We start from the raw sequence: 20,510 nt of genomic DNA on the forward strand, positions 1-20,510 counted from the left end.
AAGATATCAAGTTGTATAATTTTTAGTCTATTTATAAACATGATTTGATTAGAGAATAGTACTCTTACTACGACCTTTGTATATGTGATAAAAATTTTGAAATATAGAAAATAATCACTTGACAAAATATTTAAAAGATAATCCTTTTCAAGTGTACTCATTTTTCTGAGAAACTGATTACATTTTTTTAATAACAAATGACGACATTTCTATTAAAAACATATTATGATAGTTTTTTCAAATATATTACAAAATTATATTTTAAACAAAACTTTATTGTTATTTCTCATTTATTTTAGACTTTTTTCCTGTTGTCTATTTAAATAAACTAATTACAAAATATATTTTTCATAATCATCACGTGATAGAAATGTCAGTCTTTTTAAATAATTTAAAAAAAAAAAAAAAACAGAAGGCTGTTTTTTTAAATAAATAAGAATTTTTTCAGGATTATTATTTGATGTCTAGAAGATTATTTTTATAACAATTAGAAATGTAAAAAAAAAAAAAAAATTTTTTTTAATAAAATATGTAAAAAAATGTTTTTATATTGGTTTATAAATAAAGTTTAACATATTTAGGTGTATCTCCCGGTTAAAGCATACTTCTCCAAAAATATATTCCTATTGAGAGTGTTGTTAACGTGGCTTGTTCATCACTTTCTACTACCATATTAAGTTGCTATATATAGGAAAAGTTCCTTAAATAAATATAGAAAAAAAAAGAGTTAAATTTAATATAGTGACATTTTATTTTTAATAACAATGGATTCTTTTTTGGAAAATACTATTTTTAAGGTTGTAGATCCACCAAGAATAAAATTAAGTATTCCATCATATATAAGAGTATGTTTTTTTTAAATATTTATTAAAATAATTAGTTTATTATTTAAGCTTCTTAAACCTATGGAAACATTTTTATGTGTTATGATCATATATTTTATAATGACAGCTGGAACAGTATTTAATATTTTAAATGATATTCCAAGTATTGGATCAGCTCCAGATGGAAAAGGTGGATATAAACCAGTTGTTATAATGCCAAATCGTTTAAATGCTCAATATGGTTTTGAGGGAATGTTAGCTAGTTTTATGTATATTATTGGTGCAGGTGGATTTATATTATTAGATAAATTTCATGAAGCAAAAAACACCAGAACAAAAATTATTTTAGGTTCTGCTGGGGCAAGTAGTATGGTAATATCATTTCTTGCTTTAAGGTCATTTATGTTTATGAAGATGCCATCATATATGCACTAGTCAAAATTATTATTAATTTTTTATAATTGATATTAAATTTTGTACTCTGGTTATAAGTGTACTAATTGTTTAGCAATAAAATTTGTTGTTTTAAAGTTAAGGTAATAAAATTTTTGAGAAGTGAAACGGAAATTAATGTGTTTATTGTTAAAAATTGTGGTATGCCAAAGAAATAAAATAGTAATTTTGTAACAGTTGTTTGGTAATAGTATTACAATTAGAATGATAAATAAATAATATGATGTGTTAAAAATATAGAGATATATATATTTTATGTAAAACAAAACATTATCTCTCTTTTTCACTTTGTATATTTAGTTTGTAGAAACTAATTGAGCAAGATTTTATTCAATTTCCGCGCAATAATAAAAAATTTATCTATATAAAAACTAAAATAATAAGCGGAAAGAAAACTCCACCCTATATATAATGAAAAATTACAATGAAAATTGAAATATTATGCTTAAATATACATTATCAATATATATTAATAAAAATAAGAGAAATTTGGTATTTTGTTAATAAATAATTATATAAATGTTTAGCATTTTTATAGTATTTTATATATAAAGTAATGATATCTTCTAAACATTTCAATTTGAATAATCTCTAAAAACTATCTTCTAAAAATGATTGTTAATTTTATTATTGTAAAGAAAAATTTCTTTTTTTTTTATAAAATAAAAAGAATAGATAATTGATAGAAAACAGAAACCAAAATCAAATATTCTTGTAATTGTAGATTATATATATATATCATACCATTAAAAAGTTTATCATTCTTACCATTTTTATTATTTCCTGGCTTTTCTAATATCTAATACTTATATGTATATAAATATATATTATATATTTTAAAAATAAACTGACTTCAGATATTAAAGGGCAGCAAAAGTGACTTCAAGAAGTTTTCATTTTTATTTATAACTCTCCTCCATTCTCATAAATATTATTTTAAATATATGTTGAAATTATTTTTTTTTTTTTTATTTTTATGAACTAATTTCTTTTTACAAATTGAAGATAAAACAAGAAAAATGTCAAAAAATCTATTTTTATTAAATATTTTAGAACATAAATATATAGTGTATAAATAATTTTCTTTTTCTAATTTTATATGATAAAAGTTTTTTTTTGCCTTTCTTTGGTACATTATTAAACTTCCTTTTTATTATTTTAAAAGAGAGAAAATTATTTCTTTTTTTTTTTTAATTTTTTCTTTATATAGTCTGTAATATAAAAAAAAAACATTTTTATCTTTATTTTTATAAGTTAATAGTTAAGCAAATTTCAAAAGTTCTCTAAACCATTATAATGATAATTATTAATATTTAAAAGAAATCTATCACTTGAATGATTTTGATTATGGGAATAAAAATTTTACCCTCACTAACTTATCATTATTTTTAAGAATTAATTTTTCTTATTATAAAAATAATTTTAACTAAAAATCTATATAAAATTAATGAACCAATGTAGTAAATATTTTTACATATTATTTATAATAATTATTTTCTTCTATTATGGTTCAAAGAAGTTACTAATTCTTTAAATTTATTCAAATATAAACCTGACGTTTCAGTCTTTTGTTGTGAATATAAAAGTTTGTTATGACTTCTTCTGTATTGTATTTTATAAGTATTATTTAGAATAATGGAAGACAGATGCATTTATTTAAAATTTCAAGAAGTTTTTTTTTTTTTACCTTTTTATTTTTATAACATTTACACATAAATAACTTTAGAAAAAGAAAATATTTTTTTTTTCTTTTAATATTAAAGCAATTATTATATTTTTATTTTTATAGATATATCGTATTTCAAAGTTTAAGTATTCTCAAAAGTTCATTTTTAATCTACATATTATAAATTTTTTTTTTTATGTTAATTCCTTTTTTGTAAATTTTAGTTTATATGGATTTTTCAAAATCTACAATTAAATGTCAATTACATTATAATGATGATTTTAGAGAAGGAGAGTAAGTTGATATATTTATTAAAATATAATATATTAAATAACTTTTTTTTTTGAATATTGTAAACAAAGACTTTAAATTATTATAGTACTAGTATTGTATATTTTTTTTTCTTTTATTTTAGACCATTTCTTGAAAGACACAATAAAGTAATTGAAAGCACCAATTATAAGAAAAAAAGTGAAAGATGGGCGGAGAGAAATATTTTACTTATTATTGTTATTATTCAAATTTGTATCGTACTACTTTGGATTCTTCATGGTAATTTTATTTTACTTTTTTTTTACTTTAATTTATTCATACTTTTAAATATTAAAATAATTATATAATATATTTGTAATTGTATATTTTTATTTATTTATTTTTAGAAGCTATAAGATTTGATCATTCATGTTCATCTCAATTATCTTCTTCAATGTCAAATCCCTATCCTATTTCAATGGAATCAGGAAGTTTAAATAGAGCATCACGTAGTATAATTGATGAAACAACTAAAGAACCAGAAATTATAACATTACCAAATGGTACACTTGTAAAAGTTATTTCAAGAAAAAGAAAAATAGTTGTTTATAAAAAAGCTGATGAAGCTAATTTGAATAACCTTCCAGGCGATAAAAATTCTAGAGGTATATTAGTTGGAAGAAAAAAAATTCGTGTACGTATAACAACACCATTACCAAATATTTCAAATAATAATAATAATAATAATTCAACAAATATTGGTGAAAATAAACGTCGTCCTATTCAAAGAAGATACCACCTACTGACAGGAGCTAATAGTAAAAATTTGAAAGACCATTATACTTCAACAAAAAAAGAAAGTACTTTAAATGGAAAAGTTAATGTATGGCTTCATGGTATTGTTAATCCAAATGATCCAAAATTTACTAATAAAGGTGAAATAAGAGCTGTTAAAGTAAAAGTAGCTAAAAAAAAACCAAAAATAGATTTGGAAGATGTTGCACCTGATAAAGAGCATCCTAATGATTATATTAATAATCATAATGTTGAAATTAAAAATGATAATGATAATACACATAATATTCAAAGTCAGTTACAAGATACCGGAAGAAAGGTATTGAATGACGTAATTGTTAATAATGTGGACGAGGGAAGTAATGTTAAAGGAAATGAAAATAATTATGATAAAAATCCATTGGGATTATTATTTGGTTCTTATTCTGAGAATGATAAAGAAATTATTAAACACAACAAAAATGAGGATAATTTTAACTATATCGGTACTAATGATATACCTCCCACAGGAAATCATGAAGAGGAAACTATAAATGATAAAAAGATTAATAATTTAATGGAAAATAATTTACCAAAAGAATCTTATAATAAAGAAGAGGAAGAACAAAGATTTGAAGAAGTTCCATCAAATTATTTTACACCAATATCTCCAATAACGTATTTTGATAATAAAGATTATTATCATAATGAAAAAGAAGAAAAAGAAATTATTGATGCTTTTGTTGTATCAACAACAATTAATACAATGATAAATAATAATATACAATCTCCTAGTAATTTTACCACAGAATTAAGTCGTTTCTCATCAAATACAACTTGTATTTTACGTACATTATTAGCATTTTGGTGTCTTGGACAACTATCAACATTAATATTCTTTTTAATTGGACTTATTTTAAATTATCCAAGTCTTCGATGTTTATTTATTCCTCATATTATATCAGAAGCATTATTTACTATAATTGCATCAATATATTGTATTACAATAACTTTATTTAGTACAGTTTTATATTTTTTAGTAACTGGTAAAGAAATGATATTTGAAAAATTACTTAAATGGTTAGCATTATGTTTTATTATTCTTATTCTTGTCTTAGGACATGCCTGGATATTAGATAAAAAAATTAAATATTTTAAAAAATGTGAATATAATGATGAGATGAAAAATAAAGTTGTAAAAATTTTAAATAATGATGATCAGGAAAAGATAATAGAGAATGAGAGGAGAACATCAAATATGTTGTTAGGTAGTGGTAGTAGTAATGATAGTAACTATGGTAGTAATAATGGTAGCCTAGTCAAATTATATAGTCATGGAGATTATGGAAGAAAGCTTCGTATACCTGGAAGAGTAGCTATTATGTAAAAAAAAATTGTTGCTTAGTAATAAGTATAAAAAAAAAAATTTTTTTAAATATGATCAGATGAAAATATTTTCCATTTATGTATATTATTATTGTAAAGAAAATTTTCTAATTTAAAATATGGGTATAAGTGTCTCTAAAAATATTGAAAATAAAAATGATAAAAGTAAGTTATAAAAACACCTTTTTAAAAATAATTATTTATAGAAACAGATGAAAATATTAAAAATGAAAAACAAGATATTGTAACAGAATTGATACATAAAATGTATCCATGGAAAGATATAACAATTGGAGCAAATCCAATATTTCCAGATAATCATGTTCATCATTTACGCCGTACACTGGAGTTAAATGAAAAAACATACCAATCATGGATAAATTCTATATCTGATAGTGAACAAGAAGACAAATCATCATTTAATTTAACTAAAAATAAAAAAACAAAAAAGAAAATTGTCAAACCAAAAATAAAAGTTAAAAGAATAAAAAATTATATTGAACCAAGTAAAAACTTAATTGATAATAAAAGTTCTTCAAATCAATCTAAAAAATTTTATAACTCCCCCTATAAACTACAACCTTTTACATTTACAAGAGTGCCCACACCACAATCAAAATTTTTGATATCAAAAAATTATGAACATTTATAAATACTTAAAAATTAATTACCAAAAAATAAATTATTATTGAAAATTTTGTTTTGAAATATTTTGCACTTTTCCATCATTTTCTTTACTTTGGAAAAAAAAAAACAAGTGTATAAAACTATACTATTATCAATTATTTTATATAGTAATAATTTTTTACTACTAATATACTATCCTATTTTTTATTATCAACATATTATATCACAAGGACTAAAAAAAAAAAAATTATTAACATACGTGATAATTTAAAATTTTTTCCTACCAGAAGCAAATAAAATTTATACTACTAAACTTTTTTTTTTTCTTTCATATTTATTATTCAAATTTTTTTTAGTGCAAAATTTTTAATACGCTTCCAAAAAAAAAAAAATATTATAAATATGAATAATATTAAATGTGTTGTAAATAATTCATCATCTATTAAATATTTTATAAATCAAAACTATTTCTTTGACATTTATTTATCAACTTTTACATTTATTTTTATAAATAAGTTAATCAAATAAAATTGTTTAAATTTTAACGACTTACAGTCTTTCTCTTACATGATAATATATATATATAATTCTCAAGATATTATATTGTTTTATCAAATAATGTTTTAGATATTTAGTTATATATTATTTACTTAAACAAATCAAATATATAAATATATATCTTTTTTTTTGTACTAATTAAAATTTTCTTTTAATAATTTAAAATTGATAAAAAAAAATATATGTATATATATAAAAAAAAAATAATAATTTGTAGTTTAAATCATGAAACATGACATTTTTCTATCTATTATAATATTTAACTTCTTGATCGTATTATATAATATGATAGAAATAGACTGTATAGCTATCAATATATAACATTGCGTTAAAAGGGTTCGTTGGTGCGACATAATTTTTACTTTAATTGTTACTCTTTTTGATTAGGTCATCTTTATATAAATATATATAAATCATTCAATATTTAGATATTGTTTTTATTAAATTTATTATAAATAAAGTTGATATGTTTATACTTTTAAGGAAAAAAATTTTTTTTTTCTTTGTTTACTATACTTCTTCTTTTTTTATTCAATTTTTTTTTATTATTGATTGATTTTTCTTTTATAGATTAAATTTAAATATGGCTGAAGTTGGGGGATCATACTCTACTTATCTTACAAAAAAACAAGAAGATGAACTTAGAGCTATTTGTGCTAAGATACTTGCACCAGGTAAAGGAATTCTAGCTGCTGATGAATCTACAGGTACTATTGGAAAACGTCTTGATACAATTAAACTTGAAAATAATGAAACCAATAGAATTAAATATCGTGAACTTCTCTTTACAACCCCATATCTTGGAGAAAATATTTCTGGTGTTATTCTTTATGAAGAGACATACAATCAAACTGCTTCTAATGGAGAAAGATTTGTTGATATATTAAAAAAGAAAGGTGTTGTTCCTGGAATTAAACTTGATCTTGGAGTTGTACCATTAGCTGGAACTATTAATGAAGGAACTACACAAGGTCTTGATAATCTTGCTAAAAGATGTGCTGAATTTAAGAAGGGAGGTTGTGATTTTGCTAAATGGCGTTGTGTTTTAAAGATTCAATCTCATACACCATCTAATGTTGCTTTATTTGAGAATGCCAATGTTCTTGCTCGTTATGCTTCCATCTGCCAACAAAATGGGTTAGTACCAATTGTTGAACCAGAAGTTCTCTGTGATGGTGATCATGATCTTGCTAGATGTCAAAAAGTTACCGAACAAACTCTTGCTTACGTCTACAAGGCTCTTTCTGATCATCATGTTTATTTGGAAGGAACACTCTTGAAACCAAATATGGTTACTCCAGGACAATCATACAAAGGTCAATGTACTCCAGAAGACATTGGTCTTGCCACAGTAACAGCTCTTCGTCGTGCTCTTCCTGCAGCTGTTCCAGGAGTTGTCTTCTTATCTGGTGGTCAATCTGAATTAGAAGCTTCAAAGAACTTGAATGCTATCAATCAATGTAAGCTTCTCAAACCATGGGTCTTAACATTTAGTTTTGGAAGAGCCCTCCAAGCATCTGTTCTTAAGGCATGGGGTGGAAAAGATTCAAATATTAGTGAAGCTCAAAAAACACTCTTAACAAGAGCCAAAGCTAATGGAGATGCTTCTTTAGGAAAATATGCTGGGGAATCTTCCTCAAGTGCTGCTGCAGAAAGTCTTTTTGTAGCTAATCACTCATATTAAAATATAAAGATTTTTTTTTGTCATTACTATTTTTTATAACATTCTATGATAAAAAAATTTTTTTTTTATATAAAAATACCATTACTTTAAATATTAAATAAATTTCAAAGAAATAATTAATATTTTAATATAAAAGTATTTATATTATTTTACTACACAATATTATTACTGTAAAAAGAAAGATAAAAAATTTATTAAATATATGTTTTTAAATTTATTTATATTAAAATAAAAAATATTTACCAAAATGTTTATATATAAAAAAAAATTAAAGAATATATGTTAAATTGTCAAAAAGAAGAAATTATCAAGAACGTGTTTTTAAATACTTTTCATTGAAACAATTACAAAATATACTGTTATAATTCTACTCTATCTTCTTGTCACTTTATATTGCCTTTTATTATATATTGAAGATTTTTTTTTTTAATTTATTTATGCTATATTTATAATCGTCCTTAATATAATTATATATTGAAACATATTATAAATTAAGAATATAAGAGAAAGTTTTACTAGTAGGCATTATAATTTTCGACTTTTATCTTTTAATGATCTTATAATTTTTTAATCTAATTGATTCATCATGATTGTTTTATGATTTATTGAATATTTTATAATGTTTTATTATTACTTTTTATATTAAAATAATTAATTTTATGGTTTAATTTTTATAGTAATTAATTAATTAATTATTTTTTTATGATTCATTTGGTCTGCCTATTTGATGATAAAGTTTATATATATAAATAAATGTATTATAATTGTTATTAATATTATAAATCTTTTTAATTACAGATTCTATAATATAAAAAGTTTAAAATGACTAGTGGTGGATGTCCTTATTTTCAGAAACCTGAGGGTAACAAAAAATGTAAGGAAAACAAAGTTGTATTTGAAGCTGGATGTAATGAGGAAGAAGATGATGTAGCACAAAAAGGTGTTAATAGACTTGAAAGTGCCCATGGAGCACTATCATACTCAACATATTTAAAGGTAATTAAATAAAAATAATTTTTTTTATTTATCTTATTTATTTGTAGTTGGATAAACTTTTAGATGCTCAAGAGTTACGTTCTGCAAATAATGATGGTGATGTTGTTCATGATGAACATCTCTTTATCATAGTCCATCAAGCATATGAATTATGGTTTAAACAGATAATATTTGATATTGATGTTATTAGAGAATTATTAAATAGAAGTTTTGTTGATGAAACAAAAACATTAAAAATTGTTAGTTATCTTGAAAGAATTGTTCGTATCTTAAAATTATTAGTTGATCAAATGTTAATTCTTGAGACAATGTCTCCATTAGATTTTATTGAATTTAGAAGTTTTTTAACTTCAAGTTCAGGATTTCAAAGTTTGCAATTTAGATTATTAGAAAATAAACTTGGAATTGATCCAAGAAATCGTGTCAAATATAATGCTCAACATTACAAAAATGCATTTGATACAGAGGAGGAAAGAATAAAAGTTGAAAAATCAGAACAAGAACCATCATTATTTGCTTTAATTGAAAAATGGTTAGAGAGAACTCCTGGTATTCATCCAACAGAAAAAGAACCTGGATTTTGGGCTCAATATGAGGAGGGTGTACAAAAATATCTTGATAATATGAAAAATGAGGCTGAAAATTATACAGAAGGGTCTGAGGGATATATGGTTGCAATAGCAGAGTATGAAAAAACAAAAAGTAGTTATGAAACAATTTTAAATAAAGAATATCATGAGGCAGCTGTTGAAAAAAGAGAAAGACGATTAAGTCATGATGCTATGAAAGGAGCTATGATGATTTGTTTACATAGAGAGATGCCTAGATTTTCACAACCATATCAAATTCTTGTCTATCTTATGGATATAGATTCATTATTTACTAAATGGAGATGTAAGTGTCATTTAAATTATTTTAAAAATAAAATTAATATTCAAATTATAGATAATCATTTATTGGCAGTTCAAAGAATGATAGGAAATAAAATGGGAAGTGGAGGAAGTAGTGGATATTTATATCTTAGAAGTACAATAGCAGATAAATATAAAATTTTCCTTGATTTATTTAACTTAAGTACATGGATAATACCAAGAGTTTATATATCAAAACCAACAAGAGGAATGATTGAATCTGTCAGTCATCATAAAACTTTATATTCCGCTAAATTTGATGATCAAAAAGATGAATCAAATAATTCATAGAAAATATTTTATATCTTTCAACAAATAAAATAATATTTTTTTTTATAATTTAACATAAAAGTTATTCATTTTCTATTTCATTCTTGTTGTTATCTTCATAATAAATTTTTTCAAAAAAAGCAGCATTGTTACAATTCTTCAAACATTCTTTATCAAATAATGTTAAAAATGAATTCTAAAAAAAAATATTATTAAATAAATAAAAAATAATTCTTACATAATCATCTTCATCAACTTCTCCATTATATAAATCATTAATTAAATCATATGGAAATATTTTTTTTAAACATGCTTCAATATAAGGAATAACTTCTTTAATAAACATCATCTCTGCCAATGGTTCATTATTCCTATATTCTTCACTAATGAAATTATCTAACCATTCAAATATTTGTCTAAATGAATTTTTTAATACTATTATTATTGAATTTAAATTAGATGGTAAAAGGAAATGCCTCATGTCATTAAGAATAGCCACAATATCATTAGCATATACTGTTCCATCATCCCATCGATAAAGTGACCAATGTGTCTTTAAATTATTTAAATGAACAGAAAGAAATTCATTTTCAACTAATGGTTTTGTAGCATTTTCATAATTTTCATCTGCACTAACAATATTTAATTTTGTTGCTGATGTTAATTTTACTGTACAAGTATCAATATTATGGAATGTATATTTAAGCATTATTTGTTTAAACTTATCAGCAACTGTATTTCTAAAATCTAATCCAATTCTTGAAAAAGAGGAAGCACAACTAACAAGTTTCATATAAATAGCTTCTATATCAATTAAAGTTTTATTTTTTTCAATATTTTCTAAATTTTCAAACATTCTATTAATATTATGAAGAGCCCAGGAATGAAGAAGAAATGTTTGGGATCCTTTATTCCATTGTTCCCATTTAATTTTTTCATTCTTTCTTGAAACAACTCTTTCAGGAAATACAGAAATATATAAAACAATTGTATCATGAATACAATCTCTAAATATATCAATCATTTTCATATAAAAATCTTGATCCTCAATTATATTTGCTAATAATTTATCTAAATAAAGATCTCTGTATTGGAGAAGTGAAACTTTCATTTGTACATTTGTCACAAAAGGAATCTGTTTAATGCTACTAATAACTTTAATACTTGTTGCTAAATCTATTGAAAAAGCAAATTTATTAAATAGTTCATCTAATAATTTATGTCTTGATTCCATTAAATTTTCTGCTACAACTTTTACAATTGGTTTTTCAGTTAATCTATTTCTCGTTAAATCTAATCCAAATTTAGTTAACATGTATGCAGATTCATATTGTCCCTCTCTAACACAATCATCCATCATTTTTGGTAGTGATATTAATTGCCTTCCTACAGATTCTGAAGAATGAAGTTTTCTAAGTGTATCAAAATTGTTATAAATTTCTTTACTTTTTTCAGAAAATTCTTTTGCACTATTAATTATATGATTAATTTCTGGTAAAGAAGATTTTAAAAAATCATCTAATTGAGTTATCTTAAAATTTTTTATTAAAAAAAAAAAAATTAATAAAACATACTGTTGTAGTACATTCTTGAGAAGTTCTACTAGCATCAGCATATGTCTTATAATTCGAAAAAGCTAATTGGTTAAGAGATTCTTTCAAATTATCCCAACAATGTGATAAGAATAATTTTTCATTTTCTTAGTAAAATATATCTTAATTGATTAAAATATAAACTTACTTAAATCATTATAACTCCAATTAACATATTCACTCATGTTCTGCAAAATCAAGAAATTTTTATAAATAAGTAAACAATACGCGTGGCAATTTAATACTCGTAATATCAACAAACCGCGACTCTCTTAAACATTAAAAAAAATATATTTTTTAGGTAAACTAACATTTTTAAAGTAAACAAATTACTTTACAAAAATAAATACATGATAGAAATATATTTATTACATTTTAACATATCTCTGATGAAATTAAATTTTTTTCATCATTCGAATTATTTGGCTTCTTATTAGATGGATAAATCCAAAATAAAGCTAATTGTAAAGAACATAAAAAAACAGATAAACCATTTGGAATTTGTAAATAAATATCATTTGAAAGAAAACCATATAAATACCATTGTACACTACCTGCCAAAGCAGCTAATATTATTGGTAATGGCATTGATTCTGTAGATTTAGTTTTAATAACAGTATGTAAATCAACCAATGGAGCACTATTTGTAAGAATATTAAAAATAACACAAATTGTACCAAGATTTTCTATTTTATCTTCTAATTCACCATCACGATTAATATAATATAACATACATATTATAATTGAACATTCAATAAATAATATCTTATGAAATCTTCTTCTATTTCTTGTTTTAATATTATAATACCATATATAGACACCTTCCATCATACAACCAATAAAATTAACCATTATTACTGCATGATCATCTTTAAGAACTCCATACTGAAGCCAAAAAGCACAACTTAAAAATGTTACCAAAAATGGTGCAGAACCTATTCCATCTGTATTACCTTTTCTTTTTATTCTAAGACATATCTCTGCACCTGCAAAAAATAAGGAAATTGATGTTGTAATTGCAGTTATTGATAAAACTGTTAGAATTGTATCATGATTAAATAAAAAAACCTAAAAAATATATATTTATGGATTTTAACAAGAATTTAAATTAAATTAATTACATACCATTAGCTTTGTTAATGTTTAGTATTTATTTTTTTTTTTATTAAAAAAAGTAAATGAACAAATAATATTTGCAGTACTGCAATCGACTGTACTTTATCTTGTGGAATTTTTGTTATCAAAAAATGCAAGTATAAAGAAATGTCTTACAAAGAAGATTATTAAAACTTTTTTTGGAATTTTGTTGTGGTTGTTTACTTTGCTTTTTTAATTTTTAAGTCTTATAAATTAATTTATTTTTAACTAAATAATATGTCTATTCCAACAGCAGCAACAACCTCTGAAGTATTGTCTTCTATTGCACAAGGTCAATTAGAAAATATTAAGAAAGCATCTACACCACAAGCTTCACGTTCCGGAACACCTGGTGGAACACCACAACCTCAGACACCATCAAATGAAGGTACCTCAAATACAAATAAATACGATGATTTGACAAAACTAGTTGAAGAGATGTCTAAAGATATAAAACCCTGTTATGCTGGAAATAAAAATTCAACAGAACGTCTAAAAAGGCACATTGTACATGCAAGAATTTTAATTCGCGAATGTAACCTTGAATTGGATAATAAGAAATAATTAATCCTGTTTATTTTTATATGTAATTTATTACTTTTTAAGCAAATAAACCTTTGTAAAATATATAATTATAAAAATTCTTATTGTAAAACAAGTCCAACTTTTGAAGAAGGCATTTCAGGACATTTCCAATTATATAAATAATAATGAAGATTACCATCTCCAATACCAAACTTGAGTTCTTTCAATACATCTTCACTGTTATCCATAACATTAAGAGCATTAAATACATCAAATTTATTTTCTGAGGCAAAAATAAGTGCATCATTCAATAATTGTGTATATGATACAGTGGTAGCAACATTGTAAAAACTGTATGCTGCCTTAATTTCCTTATGCTTAGGATGAGAAACAACAGTAGATGGAAGATTGTAGAAAGAACACATATCAGTAACATTACCATCTTTATCTTCAACAACATAACAGTAAATGACATCTTTTACTGGTGTAAAGAAGTGCTTAAACTCATCCTCAGTCATTACCGGTGCAAGATCAAAATTTTCTAGATATTTTGAAAGGAGTTTATAAGCAGATGGTACATGTCTTTCTTCTAAAGGCTTGATATTTTGTGTTTTTGGTTTTTCAGGTAATTTATAGAGTTTCATTTGTCTTTGAATGGTTGAATTTCTTGGAAGATGTGAAAAACCAACATCGATGAGTTTTTTAGGATTAAGTGATCTATGCCAATATCGACAGGCTGCAATTGGCTTTGGAATGATTATTCCCGCTGTAAAACAAGCTTGGTAAATTTTTTCCAGATGAACACGTCTTGTTATTTCACGTATTAAAACAGGAGCAACTCGCTTAGAACGTAACTTCTTGTGGACACATAAGAAATTAACTTCAGCCATTGGATTTGTTTTGTCATATGTTCTCATAGTAACTGGAATCGCAGTTATAAAAGCGAGTAGTTTCTTACTAGAGGTAGCTCGTACACCACAGTGCCAGGATTTTAACCATTTTGGTGGTGTTAAAGCCCATTTAAGAAAGTTAGGTCCATAGTCAAAACGGAACATACAATCATCATCCTCAACATAATTTTCGTTTAATAATGTATAAACTTCGTTTAATTCTTCATCATTATGAATATCAATGTCAGACCATTCAAATCCTTTTGGTAAAGAAAACGGTTCTACTCTTGTATTCTTACTATAATATTCATTTGAATGAATATATGTATTTTCAGTTACAACTTCATCTAAAAAAAAAAATAAATATTTACTAATATTGATAATAAAAACGTACCAAAACCTGGGACAGGTTGAGTTTTCCAAAATTCATAAGTGTGATTTTTTGCTTCTTCAATATCCTTAATACCACCTCCTTCAGTTGCAGCCATAATTTGTTTTGGGTCAATTCCTAATTCTTTCATTTTTTTAAGAGCTTCTCCTAATTTTTTGGCATCCATGATGAATCTTACTCAAACTAAAACAAAATATTAGGAAGAAATATTTAAATAAAAAAGAAAACCTAAAACGTAGCATAAATAAAAGATAAAATAACATGCGAGAAAGCCATTCTGAAAAGATAAATCGTTTTAAAACAAAAGTTTGGAAGATTGTCATTCATTTTTAAATAAAAATTTATCAGATCAGGAATATTATATGTTCTTATAAGAAATATAATAATATTAGAATAAGTTTATTTTTATATTAATACTTTTTTTAAATTCAATTTATTTCATATTGTTATTTTAATAAACATAAATTATATAATGAAAAATGTTCTTTTTCCGTATAATATGATTTAATATATATAATTTTCTCAGAAAAATTTAACACCTTAAACAACTGTTATTAAAATAAAACACCATTATGAAAAAAAAAAATTAATAAATAAATTAAAATACAATGCTTTTAAATATTTTTACAATAATAATTTTTAAATATATATTATATTTTGTTTAAAATTATTATAAAAAAAAAATGTTTAAAAAATTATTTATAAATAAATAAATTTAATTTTAATTGTTATAAAAAATTTAATTTTTTTTCTATAATATACACGTGAATGTAAAGTTTTATTATTTTTTTTTGTTTAATAAATTTTTACATAGCAACAATTTTGTTATTAAAGATATATGTTATTATGTATAAGTTTGTTAACACATATGCGTATTTATATTAATTATTATAATTATTTTTTTACTCTTTATAAATTTTTATTATAATTTTAACATTATGGAGAAAAAAAATTATTCTTGAGAAGAGGATATGTTAAGAATTTCATTATTAATGCATCAATACTAAAATTATTTACTGTTCATTATATTACAAACATTAAATATTTATTTCTTTAGTACGTTGTCATACTATGTATATACATATATATCTATTTAAATATTTTTATACTGGTGATTTTTCAAATACGCAATTATAAATTAATTTACTTATAATGTAGATAATTTTAAATATACTTTCTGCAGTTTAATTTTTTTCTTTAAGTATAACTTTTTTTAATTTTTCCAAATATATTCTATTCAATATAATAGGAAACTTTAATTTTTTAAAAATCATTATAATTTTGTATATTATTTTAAGATATATTTTAAAAATCTTTATAAAAAACAATTATTTTGATGTATGTCTATTAAATAAAGATACCAGTTTTGTAGGATATTTTAAAAAATCTTTATAAAATAACAGGTTTTAATTTTTTTCATATTTGCTTAAAGTTTCAACACGAAGATTGTATACTTCTTAGTTCCATATGTTGGAAGATCGTTCCTTCCAACGTTGTCTTGTGTATGTATTGTGCTACAATGAATATTATATTATTCTACAAAAATTTATAGTTTTATTTGTATAATCTATATCAATTAAAATACTATTTTTTTATTTTATACTTTAATCAGTCTGTATTTTTACAGGGTATTTTTTTTCGATATTTTATATAATTAATTAGTTGATCTATTTGTTAGTTGTTTAATTAAATTTTTTTAGTGGAAACTTTTATAGGATACCATTTTCAAACATGTCCTCTTCATACTCATCACCATTGCCACCTTGTGTAACACCAGGTTGGAATGATCCTCCTGACTTAAGTAGAAGTGGAACTCGGCCCTCATCAAATCGTTTGATGTCCAAACATAGACGGCCTGTAGATCCTTCGATTCAAGTTAGTTTTTATAGTAACATCATGTCTTAGTTTTTTCTTTCTTTATTTATTGTAGAGTTCTACCATTGACTCAAATTCATTTAATAATTTGCAACAAACTACACAACAACAAAATTATCCCCAACAACATCAAAATTCATTTGGATCAAATTACGCACCAATACCCCAAATAAGTCAACAAACTTATTCTCCAAATCAACATACTTTTGGTAGTGATCCTGCAATACTTCAAACTTCTAATAACGGCATTTTCCAAGAAGGACATACTTATCAAGGACAACCAAATAATCAAAATTTTGGAGCTCCATTTTCTAATTCACATTCATCGTCATTTAGTGGTAGTATTACTTCAGAACATTTAACTAATTCAGCTTTTCAGCCATATCATACATTTCAACAACAACATCAGGAAATGTCATTAAAAAACAAAAAAGATGAAATAGGATTACCCAAAAACGATGATATGTTGACAAATATTCAAAGAATAGATAATATAAAAGGAAATCCTAACGGAACTGAAATGGTTGTTCATTCTGGTGTAGGTGTAACAAACCCTGTATTATCACAACAAACCTCATTTCCTGGTCAAATTTCACAACAACCATTATATATGGGACACAATGCAATGCCTCAGAATACTGAAGTACCTTTAGAGAATCCCTCAAATTATCTTATATTTTCTCCACCACATGTAGTAATGTCTGAGGAGAGAAGACCAATAACTCAACCAGATCCAGCTACATATATTCCACCAAAAAAAGCAGCCGGTGATGTTTCTTTGTCAGGATGTCAATTGGTAGCATTTCTAACAAAAGCAACATTACGCCTTCCACCAGGTGAAACTTGTAAAGGAATTCAATTAAGAATAGAAAATTTTAACCAAATGATTCAAACTAACAGTATTAGTGAAGCATGCCTTAAAAAATTAAACTTTGTTGTTGATGCAATAGATAGGGACATGTTGGAAGATGCAAATATTTTCTTTGACCAATTAATATTGTCTTATGGAAATGAAACCGGACAGTGGGGTCATGGGGTCAAATTATTGATAAATGAATTAAAAAGGGTAAGGAATTATGGAAGATTAGGAAACGAATCGTAGAAAAAAAGGAGTATATAAAAATGTTTCATAGAAATATATATACATATATATAACTTTATTATCATAAGAATGTGTAGTTAATTCTTTTTTTATATATATGCTTATCTGTCTTTATTTATTTAGAATACCAAATATTTTTTTTTGTCAAATATGGAAAAAAAAAGTTTTGACAAAAAGAATAAGAATATTGTATATGTTTAAATTTGTCTTTTTTATAACAAATGATTTTTAAAATTTATATTTTTAATAACACTAGTTGTTTTAAAAATATGTGGTAGTAGTTTTATCTTACTTTGTAATGATGATTCTTTTTAAAAATGTGCTTTTCAATTAAATATACTAATGAGAAATATTTTTTTCACAATTGTTTTTCGATATTTAATATCTATTTTATTTTATCCAAATAAATATCATTTTTTTATAGTTATAATGAAATTTACAAATACATTATTTGGTAATCTCAATAAAATTCATTGGAATAGACGTGTTTGGGAAATTGGATATAGAGGACCAAATTTATCCCAAAGAAAAGCTACTGGAAGGCCAAACTATCCTGTAACTCCTTATAGAGTTGCGTTATTACGAGAAAGATTTGAAAGGGAATACAGTGTTATGAGATACCTTTCTACACCATATTTGACAAATGATAAAGAACAACCTTATTGGGATAAATATGGTAGTCCAGAAGAATTAAGATTAGCTAAACAAAAGGAAATTGAACAAGCCACTATGCCAGGAAAACCTAAAAGAATTAGTGAATTTAAGAAAGCTGATAAAAAAGTTGCAAATTTAGGTAATATGCTTCATTATAATAGAACCGTTGAAGATTCTTTAAAAGACCTTATTAGAAGAAATCGTTGGGATTGATTTTTTATTGTTTTGTTGTATTAAAATTGTTAGTTCTCAGAAATAGTTTTTAGAATGAAATAAAATTATTTAAAAAAAAGAAAAACTACATTATAATTTTGTGAAATATTAGAAAAAATTAATTTTTAATAATAATAAAAAAAATTATTGTTGAAAAATATAAGAAAAAAAAGTAAATAAACATTTTTTTTTGGATTTAAAAGATATTATTTAATAGTATGAATAATATTTATTTTTATTTAAGCATGTAAATAGATTAAGAAAAATAAAATATGTTTCATAAAGATCATTACTATTGAGAGATTAAACTACTAAATATTTATATAAAAAAAATGTAAAAAAAGGAATAAAAATAATAAATAATATCCAACCAATTATTTTCATAATTTTTGAATGTGTTAAATTTTTTAATAATAACGTACCCATACACAATCCTGCAATTAATCCTCCAGCATGTGATAAACCACTAATGTCTCCTGAAGAATCATTAAAAGATCTAATGATAATATATGTAGACCAAATATCAAATATTAAAATATAAAATAGATATACAAATTTGTATTTTATTTCATTCCAATTAAATAAATTTAAATTGCTACATGCTAATATACTCATAACTGCAGAACTACAACCAAGTAAGCAACTATTGGAATCATAAGCTGAATGTAATAATCCTCCACTAATAACTCCAAAAAAACAAATAATTGAAAGTCTCATTTTACCATGTATTAATTCCAATGGCAAACCAAGGAGGATTAATGCTATAATGTTTAAAATTACATGATTCCAATCTCCATGCAATAATGAATAAGTAAATAATCTCCATATATCATTATTTGGTCGTGGTAATAATCTAAGAAATTTGTCACCTTCTAAATCACCTTGATATATAAATTGAAAAATTATAAGAGTCATACTCATTGATATGATAAATAATGGTAATTGCCAAAAAGATAAACGACTATAGCAGTTCTTTATTTTTTTCTTTTGCTTTGTTATTTCAAAAAAGGAAAAAATATCTTGAAAAACATAATAATTACACAATGGTGGTACATTTAAAGTTTCTTTAAAATTATCATTAATTTTAGTATAAATACTGTTAGGACAGTTATCTTCATCATCATCTATATAAATAATTTCATCATTAACTTGTGGTGTTCTGTGGAAAATGAATGAATCTGTTTCCTGAAACTATAATAATGAAACAGTATAAAAAATATTAATTTTCAATATAATACCTACAGTATCATCAAAAAACTTTTTCTCTATATTTAAATTTTCAAGTAATATGCGCATTGTATTATTATTCTTTTCATTAGAAAAATTATTTTGCCTAATATTTCACCCTTTTTTTTATATCAAAACGTTAAGGGTTAATTGTTTTAAAAAAAGTTTTAAAAGATAATATTTAGTATCAAAAATTTGAATAATATCAAAAACAAATTAATCTTTCCCATATAGATTGGTCCATTTATGAGAAATATTTCTTGAATTGTTTAATTTTTTTTAAAATTGAGTATTAGAATTTATTATAAAATAATTACAGACAAAATATTATTTTTATAGTATTGTAAAAAAGATTATCTTATTTCGTAATATTGTAACTTATAATTTCTTATCTTTTTCCTTATCTTATGTAAATAAAAGATATGAATGAATATAAAATCAAATTTCTTTGATATATATTGTTTGAAATCAAATTTTAGATTACATATTATTGTATAAGAAAA

At 23.4% G+C, this 20,510-nt stretch overlaps 12 protein-coding genes across 12 annotated transcripts; 8 read left to right on the forward strand and 4 right to left on the reverse strand.

Annotated features, from left to right (window-relative positions):
* Positions 1 to 764: 764 nt before the first annotated feature.
* Positions 765 to 1,259, forward strand: SRAE_2000207000 (Oligosaccharyltransferase complex subunit OSTC; the record flags this gene model as incomplete). The annotated part of the gene is made up of 2 exons (XM_024653095.1): positions 765 to 845; positions 894 to 1,259. 2 exons carry the CDS (start codon positions 765 to 767, stop codon positions 1,257 to 1,259), a joined length of 447 nt encoding a protein of 148 aa, XP_024506606.1.
* Positions 1,260 to 3,172: 1,913 nt separating this feature from the next.
* Positions 3,173 to 5,356, forward strand: SRAE_2000207100 (Hypothetical protein; the record flags this gene model as incomplete). The annotated part of the gene is made up of 3 exons (XM_024653097.1): positions 3,173 to 3,237; positions 3,359 to 3,495; positions 3,603 to 5,356. 3 exons carry the CDS (start codon positions 3,173 to 3,175, stop codon positions 5,354 to 5,356), a joined length of 1,956 nt encoding a protein of 651 aa, XP_024506607.1.
* A 118-nt stretch (positions 5,357 to 5,474) lies between these two features.
* On the forward strand, positions 5,475 to 6,007 carry SRAE_2000207200 (Hypothetical protein; the record flags this gene model as incomplete). The annotated part of the gene is made up of 2 exons (XM_024653098.1): positions 5,475 to 5,520; positions 5,562 to 6,007. The coding sequence occupies 2 exons, from the start codon at positions 5,475 to 5,477 to the stop codon at positions 6,005 to 6,007; spliced, it is 492 nt and encodes a 163-aa protein (XP_024506608.1).
* A 1,116-nt stretch (positions 6,008 to 7,123) lies between these two features.
* SRAE_2000207300 (Fructose-bisphosphate aldolase, class-I family and Aldolase-type TIM barrel domain-containing protein) lies at positions 7,124 to 8,224 on the forward strand (the record flags this gene model as incomplete). Its single annotated transcript, XM_024653099.1, has 1 exon — positions 7,124 to 8,224. One exon carries the CDS (start codon positions 7,124 to 7,126, stop codon positions 8,222 to 8,224), a length of 1,101 nt encoding a protein of 366 aa, XP_024506609.1.
* Positions 8,225 to 9,046: 822 nt separating this feature from the next.
* SRAE_2000207400 (Tryptophan 2,3-dioxygenase) lies at positions 9,047 to 10,422 on the forward strand (the record flags this gene model as incomplete). The annotated part of the gene is made up of 3 exons (XM_024653100.1): positions 9,047 to 9,220; positions 9,268 to 10,114; positions 10,166 to 10,422. The coding sequence occupies 3 exons, from the start codon at positions 9,047 to 9,049 to the stop codon at positions 10,420 to 10,422; spliced, it is 1,278 nt and encodes a 425-aa protein (XP_024506610.1).
* Positions 10,423 to 10,483: 61 nt separating this feature from the next.
* On the reverse strand, positions 10,484 to 12,178 carry SRAE_2000207500 (Conserved oligomeric Golgi complex subunit 8 family and Cullin repeat-like-containing domain-containing protein; the record flags this gene model as incomplete). Its single annotated transcript, XM_024653101.1, has 4 exons — positions 10,484 to 10,597; positions 10,640 to 11,932; positions 11,976 to 12,100; positions 12,142 to 12,178. 4 exons carry the CDS (start codon positions 12,176 to 12,178, stop codon positions 10,484 to 10,486), a joined length of 1,569 nt encoding a protein of 522 aa, XP_024506611.1.
* Positions 12,179 to 12,368: 190 nt separating this feature from the next.
* SRAE_2000207600 (Sugar transporter SWEET1) lies at positions 12,369 to 13,121 on the reverse strand (the record flags this gene model as incomplete). The annotated part of the gene is made up of 3 exons (XM_024653102.1): positions 12,369 to 12,688; positions 12,728 to 13,027; positions 13,115 to 13,121. The coding sequence occupies 3 exons, from the start codon at positions 13,119 to 13,121 to the stop codon at positions 12,369 to 12,371; spliced, it is 627 nt and encodes a 208-aa protein (XP_024506612.1).
* A 246-nt stretch (positions 13,122 to 13,367) lies between these two features.
* Positions 13,368 to 13,694, forward strand: SRAE_2000207700 (Cyclin-dependent kinase 2-associated protein family-containing protein; the record flags this gene model as incomplete). Its single annotated transcript, XM_024653103.1, has 1 exon — positions 13,368 to 13,694. The coding sequence occupies one exon, from the start codon at positions 13,368 to 13,370 to the stop codon at positions 13,692 to 13,694; it is 327 nt and encodes a 108-aa protein (XP_024506613.1).
* Positions 13,695 to 13,774: 80 nt separating this feature from the next.
* SRAE_2000207800 (Glycylpeptide N-tetradecanoyltransferase 2) lies at positions 13,775 to 15,102 on the reverse strand (the record flags this gene model as incomplete). Its single annotated transcript, XM_024653104.1, has 3 exons — positions 13,775 to 14,577; positions 14,614 to 14,892; positions 14,940 to 15,102. 3 exons carry the CDS (start codon positions 15,100 to 15,102, stop codon positions 13,775 to 13,777), a joined length of 1,245 nt encoding a protein of 414 aa, XP_024506614.1.
* A 1,565-nt stretch (positions 15,103 to 16,667) lies between these two features.
* On the forward strand, positions 16,668 to 17,913 carry SRAE_2000207900 (Hypothetical protein; the record flags this gene model as incomplete). Its single annotated transcript, XM_024653105.1, has 2 exons — positions 16,668 to 16,811; positions 16,867 to 17,913. The coding sequence occupies 2 exons, from the start codon at positions 16,668 to 16,670 to the stop codon at positions 17,911 to 17,913; spliced, it is 1,191 nt and encodes a 396-aa protein (XP_024506615.1).
* A 429-nt stretch (positions 17,914 to 18,342) lies between these two features.
* On the forward strand, positions 18,343 to 18,780 carry SRAE_2000208000 (Hypothetical protein; the record flags this gene model as incomplete). Its single annotated transcript, XM_024653106.1, has 1 exon — positions 18,343 to 18,780. One exon carries the CDS (start codon positions 18,343 to 18,345, stop codon positions 18,778 to 18,780), a length of 438 nt encoding a protein of 145 aa, XP_024506616.1.
* A 303-nt stretch (positions 18,781 to 19,083) lies between these two features.
* SRAE_2000208100 (Rhomboid-related protein 2) lies at positions 19,084 to 20,076 on the reverse strand (the record flags this gene model as incomplete). Its single annotated transcript, XM_024653108.1, has 2 exons — positions 19,084 to 19,971; positions 20,023 to 20,076. 2 exons carry the CDS (start codon positions 20,074 to 20,076, stop codon positions 19,084 to 19,086), a joined length of 942 nt encoding a protein of 313 aa, XP_024506617.1.
* Positions 20,077 to 20,510: the final 434 nt, after the last annotated feature.

This window comes from Strongyloides ratti (genome assembly GCF_001040885.1).
Source record: "Strongyloides ratti genome assembly S_ratti_ED321, chromosome : 2".
In the NCBI taxonomy this organism is placed as follows: Eukaryota; Metazoa; Nematoda; class Chromadorea; order Rhabditida; family Strongyloididae; genus Strongyloides; species Strongyloides ratti.